Source organism: Nicrophorus vespilloides, unplaced genomic scaffold (genome assembly GCF_001412225.1).
Source record: "Nicrophorus vespilloides isolate i.1.1-1 unplaced genomic scaffold, Nicve_v1.0, whole genome shotgun sequence".
NCBI classification, from domain to species: Eukaryota; Metazoa; Arthropoda; class Insecta; order Coleoptera; family Silphidae; genus Nicrophorus; species Nicrophorus vespilloides.
In genome coordinates this window covers 87,255-97,040 of record NW_017099154.1, presented here as the reverse complement: position 1 = coordinate 97,040, position 9,786 = coordinate 87,255, and the positions used below count along the sequence as shown (strand labels likewise).

General features: G+C 28.6%; 1 protein-coding gene across 1 annotated transcript in view; it reads right to left on the bottom strand.

The window, feature by feature from the left end:
- Positions 1–5,379: 5,379 nt before the first annotated feature.
- The window catches only part of LOC108564108, a 79,449-nt gene continuing 75,042 nt past the window's right edge, over positions 5,380–9,786 (bottom strand). Inside the window, exon 6 of the mRNA XM_017923032.1 lies at positions 5,380–5,718. Within this exon, the coding sequence (XP_017778521.1) occupies positions 5,651–5,718 (68 nt within the window). The 3' untranslated portion in view covers positions 5,380–5,650. The remainder of the gene's footprint in view (positions 5,719–9,786) is intronic.

The window sequence follows — 9,786 nt, the reverse complement described above, 5'->3', positions numbered from 1 at the left end:
GGATGGTGGGACCGCTATTGCCCATGATAGGAATAGTGGGTCAGCAATAGACGCACTTCCCTATCCCCTGCCCGTTCGGCGGATTAACAGATACACTCTCCTAGGAAGGTCATATACAAGTTCCCCGGAAATGGACTCTTCACAACGACTGCACCTACACATATGAAGAATAAATACACAAATGCACACCATAATATGTTGCCACAATATAAAACGTCAAGACCTATAAAAAGAAATTATTTATATCAATGATTTTGAAAGTAGGGGTTGGGAAACATATTTGGGGAATCGCAGAAAAATTGATGACAGATTAATTAATATTTTTATACACATCTATTCTTCGAGGGTCAATTAACTTTTTTTTATGCAAATATTGGTATATCTTACTAAAATTACCATTAACTATTATTTTTTCCAAAATGAACTTTTACCACATTAAAAAAGAAACTGTTAATATGTTATTATTGAAAGTCCATTTAGAGCTAAAAAAAAAAGGGTACACGGTAACTCGGCGACGGTCAAGTGAGCACCTGCCAACTGGGCGACGAATACTCAAAAACTCACTTATAACTATAATAATAATAACAATTTATTGGACAAGAAATAAAATATAAAATAAAAATAAATTAAATATGAAAAAATAGATTTATCCATTTTCAAAAATAACCGCTCATATAACAAATTGAAAAAGTGTTCCAATTTAGATATTGCAAACATATTAAAGACAAAAGATTAGTCCTTCAAAGAACCCTACTCGATTGCTATGAACTGTCAAAAAGGTTAAAGTTGAATGTGCCCTTTTTGGCGTATTATTCATTTTCAGGATAATAACTTGAACAAATTGCAATAGATAGCATTAGTTTTTTTCCCTAAGTTTACTACAAATTGTAATTATACTTTTTATATGAAAATATACAATAATATTAAATAAAAAAAATAATTTGTGGCTCTTTATAAAATTTAAAAACCGGATTGCGGCTTTCTTTGGCCTCATGTGTGCTCACCGTTGTTATATAGGATAAATTGTAAACAAAAAACTGCTACCTTTCGAATTGAATTTAAGCATTATGTGAATATAAATACATATATTATTAATAACTGATTAGTTAATTTCCCTTGTGAAAAGAGTTATTTCATCGCATTTCCGTTTTTATTGATGTTATTTCGTTTTTCAGCAATAATAACATATCTTTCATTCAATCAAAAATAAATCGATTGCCCAATAAAAGGGCAATTAATTTCGTTTGCTAAATATCGGGGATCTAGTGTATATATAATTTATCTGTTCTAGCGCGTATTTTTGGGGTTAGTGGTTTATATATATATATATATATTTGTACGTGCACGGATTTATGTACAACATATATATTTTTGTACATGAGAGAGAAAGGATTTGAACCATTTTTTTTTTGATTATTTTGGTTGGAGTCCAATCTCGTTTTGTTCCATTGCAGCAACGGAAATAATAAAACGCGCAAGGGTATAAAAAACAATTATATCGGTCGTCCCTCAATAAATAATATTTATGTTGCGGAGCACCTGTATAGAGAGAGAGAGATGTTCTCTGCTGTGCAATTTTGTGGTATGTACACATTCCAATGAGATAATAGAGACATACATACATGCTCCCTCTCTCATCTACCAAAACATTATTACATACAAATGTTTATTAGCCTACAACCCCCATTAGTCCGAACAGCATATTACGTATTGCAAATCACTGCATGTATATTAATGCATCCATTATCGGCAATTTACTTGAAACTAAGTCATTCCATCCACAAATAATAACAGATGCAAATATGACTATTCTCAATACATAAATAGTTATGTCAGAAAAACTGTACCATAAATAAAGAACATTATAAACTTACTAGGGTGAAAAAAACTAGGTCGATTATTTGTTGGATTTATAATATATTTTAATTTTGTTATATATTGCAAATAATATTTATTTATCACAAATGTGAGCAAAGGGCTATCGACCTAAGACTTTCCGCAAAGAGACACAAAAAACATATAAATTGTCACAATAAATCATACAAAAAAAAATGATAAAATTCGTTCGGACATGGTCTATACTCTCTTCATGATGAAAGACCTGGACGTCCTGTGGTTCATACTCGTAGAAGACTTCTGCTCCGGGTCATCTACGTAAAACATCAAAACATAAACATGATGTCCTGACAAACAGACGTGTGTTTCAACATTGAAGTTATTTATAAAACGTCTCTTCAAGCGTTGCAGAACCTCTGTGCGATTTCTGCATTCTTTGGCGAATTTAACTTGTGTCCTTATTTTGGTATTAGGTATACCCGGGGTGGGTTTTGTTGGTCTCGTTGCGCTTTTGGATGACCATGAAGCGTGATCCTCCGAGTTGCATGTCAACATCTGGGGGAAGTGGCTACGAAAATCGGTTTGTCGGATGTTGGTCATATTAAAATTTATGTTGTTTTATAATTTTTGTGCAATATATTATTGTTATTAAGTACCATTTCTATTTTAAAATTATAATAATATTCAGTTGTGCCATTCCATTTATTTTATAATTTTATTGGCTCATTTAGGATCAATATTTAACTTCATTTTATATGTAAGGTGTAGATATGTAAGGTGTAGAGCTGAGGTAAGTAGGAAGGAAACGGTGGTAAATGAAATCCCGACAACCATAATCCCGATAGTATTGTAATCTATTTCGATATAGACCCGGAAGTATCTTACGCTATTCGTCTTATGTATTGGGTGGTGTAATATGTTCACAAGTTTTTTGTATTTAATTTTTCCATACAAATTTGTATTTTGTTATATAAAGTATATGCAATTTTCCGAATTGCAATTATAATCAATTTTCAGTCTTCGTCATTGGCGAAAGTAATGTCCTTCGTTTCATTATGGAGTGTGGAGCATACGGTAGAACGATTCGCGATGTTTGTGGTTTTTGGGCGCGCATTTTTGTGAAGAAAAATGACTTCAACACGTAGATCAGCTCTTTTCTGTAGAGTTGCTTCGTTCACGCAATTAAGGTGGGTGAGATAATCTTGTTCTTTTCCTGTATTTCCCAGAAGATTTAATGTTTAAATAACTAAATATAGTAAATTAATTTAAGTTTGGCAACAACGTCAATAGATTCAAAGTTAACACATGAATTCCAACTGCAGTTTAAAATATAGATTATGCAATATACAGTGATTGGTATGTGACGATAGAAAAAAAAACTATAGAAATTGCACATATTCCAGATTTTACATATCTATTAGAGAAAAGTTGTTATTAATTAATAAAATCGTGAATATCTGTCCATCATTATTTACTATAAGTATAAAACAAAATGTTTCATTTGATATAATTTTCGCTTTCACTTGATCAATCTATTCTCGCAAAATTTTAACTCGTTACGCAACATAAAATTGTTGTCAGTCATTTTTTTATTACTTTCATTTACTATGGTATTATTCATTAATTTTTATATATTTCTAAATACAATAATTTAGATTTAGATTTAAATTTAAAAAAAAATAGTTGTATTATATATAAAACAGATATATTTACAGCTTTTGAAATGATACCTCTGTTAACGAAGCTTTGTTATAATGAAGTATACAATTTCATAATAAATATTCCAATTTAAAGCCAAGAAAATATTTCTAGAATATTGAAAACGTCTCATTCTTGTAGTGAAAATGTACCTGATTTAAGACGAAGTTTTTTTATAAACCGATCAATGTTAATTAAATAAAACAGACAATTGTTAAATGAAAGAAAATAAAACAATAAAAAATCAACTTTAGATTCATGTATTAACATGTAAATAAAACTTTCTTTCACCATTCTTGTCATAATATTTTTATCTTTAAAAACGAAGTTTAGCTTAATGATATAATTTCGTTAATTGAAGAATTAATGTATTAAGAACTGCATTTAATTTTATTTATGAAACAATTTTATTAAATAGTAACAGATTATTTACAATTATAATTTATATTTTTTTATAAATATGTACTTTACCTTAAAATTGTTTATCCAAATAATGAAACGTTACTAACAGAAGTAAATTTAATAACATTAGTTATAAATATATTTAATATTAGGAAAAAAAATGGGAAATGGAATTCAGATGGACAATAATAAAATAAATATAGACTTTTACATTAATTTCTTTTATTTTTATCATGAAATCAACCAGTAAGAATTATAATACAGTTCCACAGTATATGTACATTATTATATAGTAATTATAAGTATTATGGTATGTGTGTATGCGTTTTAAGTTTTATTTATTTATGTTAGTATGTTACATTCTTGTTCTGTTACATCTACGAATCAGCCCATACCACAGTTATAATCCGTCGCTTCTTTCATGCACTCATTCATTCATTCATACATTCATTTTTTTGTTTATTCTTCTCTTCGTACACATGCTCAGCCTTTCTATCACATGCGAACCATTACAAAGGGCTGCCAACATATGTATAGGTAAAATACATAAATTTATCAAACGACACGAGAGTAAAGATATATTTTTACATGGCGTAAACGCAGCCCTGGCGCACGTAATTTCACAAACAAAAAAAAGAAACGTAATAATACGCCAACAGATTTTGGCTTTTGAATTTTTTGAATACGACTTGGTCACCCTATAGCCAATCAAATACCATCGGAGTAACTTGATATTTCATACTTATGTTCAAATAGACCTGTTTTCCTTACTTACATTTAATATCTCATTACGTCACGAATCCTTTTTATTTTTATAAGCAATATTAATCCAGAAGTTATTTTGTTTTTATCAAGTTGCATCAACACTGTGAGTGGAATAAAAATCTGTCAGGTTTATCAATCTATGATAACCAATAGGTTGGTAGACCTGTCAGATTTGTATACGACGACCTGCAGAAAGTAGTTGGTACACCTGATAGATTTGTATGTTTTATGTCAGGCGCAGTGCGTAAGTAACATATTTTTAACATTTGTAAATTGCAAATCCCATTTAAAATATTTGCAAGTGTTCTTTTTTCAGCCTTGTGTACGTATAGTATTGAAATTTATAACACTAGTAAACTCACAATTAAATTTACTTTATTATATCCATAGATGGCACTGCCTATAATCATGATCCATCCAAGTAGTATACGTGTTGTGACGTTGCTTAACTATTTATTTTTTTATACACATATTGTATAGAATGCAAAAGTATTTAAAAAAAATGTAATTGCATTTAAATCAAATAATTTCAGAGGAATCCAATGATATCTTGGCACAAGTTTTCAATGTTATCTGCACAATTAAACCAGGTAAATTTTATTAAACGAATTTGTAAACATAATTTACCTATATAATTTATCTAATAAATATTTTAATTTCATTACTTTTTTATGCACATATTTCTTCAAAAATAATAAACTTTATTATTATGATTTTCTCTATTCTGCTTTCATTTCACTAAAGTTTAATACTGTTTCTCCAAATTCAGCTTTTGACTAAATAATTCAAAGATGTTATTCATGAAGTTTTTGTTGAAGTTCCGGGTATTTGATTGGCATCGGGACTATAGAAAGTACCTCTTGTTTTCTTCTGGTTATCACCTAATATTTAATTTTTCACTTACTTAACGCACCCAAAAGTGTTCTAAAAAACTGTCCATAGAAAAGAATCACCATATTGCACCAATAAACAACACGAAGAACAGATGAGCTCCACTAGGAATTATCCAACCACCACCTGAAACAATACAAACAAATTATATAATTATACCCCTAATATATTTGTTTCATTACAGCTATACCTCGCATAGTGCGGTTTCTTTTCTATATACAGTCAAGTTTCTTTTTGTTCTCATTATCGTAATTTAAAGTTATCAATTAGACTTATTTCAAACAGTGCGTGATATTGGCAAAGCTGATTACCACACAAAGCGAGGTATTGCTGTATACACATAAAAACGAATTATGAAAATGTAGACAAATTAAATAAACAGAAATATCTTTAAACTGTTTGTAAATAAATAAGGAAAAAAATTGATTATGGAAATATTAAATAAAAGAAAATGTCCTTAACATGTACAAAATATATATATAAATTAAGTAAGTTGGGAAAAATATTTATATCAAAGTGTTAAAAAAGGAATGTGTACTATTGTCAATTTTTATAAAACTTGAAACTTCAAAGTTACATAGTATTTGGTACCATTAAAATGATGGTGTAGATGTAGAAATATTATAAAACAAAACGTAGTTCAGTGAATTTCAATGGAAAACGCAAGAAATAATTAAGAAAAGCCCAAAGTTTTTATCTTGCAACATTGAGGCAGAAAAGGATATGATAATAATGGAAGAAGTTATATACATCTGTTATTTATTATCTAAAGCATTGCAGCTATTAGAAGATTATGAAATACAAATAAAAGCAACAAACTTGTACCGTTATTCTAGGAAAATTTTAGTTTACTTTAGGTAACCGATGAACTTATTCCATTTTCGCTTGATCCTCTGCGAAAAACAACACAAAGTTTAGAGATTACGATGTTTTCCGGGAAATTTGTTCATTTTATATCAGTAGTAAAATGATTCATGTTCCTAGTACAGAAATTGTCTCTAAACATGATCTCTTTCTTAATTAATAAAAAACAATTGAAGTTATGTTTATATTTTTATGAAAAATATAAAAAAATAGTATTATTATAAAAAAATACGACGAAAAACATGTTATAAACACAATACATTTTAAATGAATTTATTAAATTGATGTTTAAATATTTCGTTGCATCAGAAGTAATTAAACACTGCGTACCAAAATAAAATCGCGTATGAAAAATCAACAATTGTTTAAATTTTAGATATCCGACGGTTAAACCTCTGCAGAACTTTCAATCACATTTACTAAAAAGCGCAATTCCGTTAATTTAAACAAAGCGATAGTTTTTTACGTGCAAAAATAAATTCACCCACTGGGAACAACTCGAAATGATACTAAATAAATGATAGCAACGCATATTTCTAGTCTACAATTTTTGTTTTCTGCCATAAAATATTGCAAATTTTTCTATGCAACGGGGAATATGAAATAATGCAGCATACATCGATTCTACGCATAAAAGCATTTCAGTTCGAAATTGAAAAAAAACACTTCAAAAATGTTTTTTTTTTTAAGTTTCAATAATTGGTTATTATTACCTGAAACATGCATAAATCAATTATATTTATGGATTGTTAATTAAAGTACTTGATAAAAGTTAACGTAGTGCAAACTAGTATCTACAATTAAAATCTAAAACAAATTACGTCTCGGTTTCCGAACAAGTTTATTATTTTCAAATAAAATTTTCGTTTATCAACAAACAAATAAGCAATTGCATATTTCTTTATGTAACTTACAATTCGAAACATATGCGTTCATCAGTAGAATTTACGGTTTGTTAATTAAAGTACTTGGTAGATAAAATTACACATAGTGCAAACTAGTTTCTATAATTAAAATCAAAGACAAATTTCCATGCAAAATTGAAAAAAAAACACTTCAAAAACTTTTTTTTAGTTTCAATAATTGGGTGATATTACGAGACACATCCATAAATCAGTACAATTTACGGAGTATTAAATACAGTACCTGGTAAAAAAACATGAAAATGAGGTGGTAATTATTTTCCAAAACAAAAATCCAAAATACAAATTATCAAATCCAAAAAACAAATTATCAATCAAATATTTCACATTTTTTCATACAATGGGGAATATGAAAGAATGCAGCAAATATGGAGTCTATAAATAAATGCATTTTAGTTAAAAATTAAAAAAAAAACTTTTTTAATTTTTGAAATTTCTATAATTGTTTATTATCTAACACATTCATTAAAAAATACAAATTACGGATAGAGAATTTATTAAAGTACTTGATAGATAAAATTAAATGAGATGGAAATTAGTTTCCAAAACCAAATCCAAAAACTTCTCACTTTCCGAACAGAATTATGGTTTTTAAGTAGTACTTCCTTTTCTCAAGAACAAATTTATCAATAATTATCGATTCTACGTATAAAAGCATTTACTTGCGAAATAGAAAAAGAAATATTTGAAAACTATTTTTTTAAGTTTTAATAATTGCTAATATTAATAAAATTGAGAACGGTCTCCGCACTAAAATCTAAATCGAATTTTGTCGGTTTCCGAACAAAAATCCAAAATGAATAATATAGAATTTCTATTTTTTTAAATTAAAGTTAGCAATTATGGACGAATACACAATGGTACTTCGTAAGATACTCTCATTAGTTACGTCATCAATTATTCCTACAATTTTTTTTATGTCGGGTAATTTTATTTACAATCTCTTCATCAATGTGAACATTGATTAAATTTAAGATCGCGGTTGACATTAGGTAGGTAATCTTTCCCGGTGGATAGTTACCATTATGATGATTTTTAATTTGTAGGTTCAGTAGTATATTAATGCTCTGTAATTCCACTATTTCCTTTCACTGTGAATCTGCTGCTATCCTTAACACTGTCATTGTTCATCGACTTGGCTGAAGGTCCATATGCTGAACCTCATTCATTTGACTGTCCATCTGTGATGAACGATGGTCCTATTGCTGCAAGCACCGAGAGGGCTCACAAAGGGCCTGGCTTGACCAGGATTTGAACCTGTGACCACTGGCACGTGGGTAGGGTGACTTAACCAGTTCGTACAAATAAAATAAAATGATTTTTTTTCAAATAATTCTAAATATAAATTTAAAAAAATATATTTATTCCATATAATTTGTTATTGCGCTAATTGTTATTTTTATCATTACTTAGGTTTTTACCTGTTTACAGTATTTTTGTATACTTTAAGCATTAATTACTCTTATAAAAATTGAATTCAATAAAGAACAAATCTGTTTTTCGAGGAAGAGATTATATGAACTTTAAGAATATATTATTTTTGGCCACCGAGGTTCATTCATTGCAATTCATGTTCTCCTATGATTTAAACTTACAGAAAGTTAACATAACATTGATGAATTTTAATGAACGGCATTGCGGTTACTCTTGCCGTTCCGGATTTCATTTTTTATTCTCCTACTCTCTCTTCTATTCAGTATTGTTTGTCGAAAAGTTGGTAAAGTTTCAATTATAACTTAATCCCTAAAGTCGCGGAAGCTCAAAGTACTTTGCGGAAAGTTTCTGTTTGATTTGTTAGCGGATGTATCAATATTGATCAAATGCTGGAAATCCGATCTGCTGAGGGCATTGTGTAATATATATATACCATATATACTATATATACATATATCTATATACATACACACGTGTATACTCCACTCGATGTGCTCAGACCATTATTACTTCGTAATCTCCTCAATCTGCGCTCAACAGATTTTTAATTACTTTTCCTATTTACGAAATCGATTTCACGTTAGAACAAAGGATGTATTACTCAATTAAACGATAGGGTCACATTTCCCAAAGAGATACACAAAATACTCTTTTTTCAATTAACTTTCACAAAATATCAAAGTGTTTCTGAATACCGTATTTTAATGCATTTAATATAAATTGTATATCAATCTATAATCAGGCAGTTTAATTATTTTCCATCTCTAATTATCTCCAAATTAGAGATAGTAGAACCTTGATTTTTTAAGATAAATCCTTCTTACATTCTTAAATGTTGAACGTCAACCGATTTGTTATTGTAAAAACTAAACCAATTTATCTAGATTTAATGTAAAATGGAAAAATCCATTCACGTAGCATAAATAATTATTTCTTTTAATCAGATATACAAAATCTTAATCAATTTATAAAT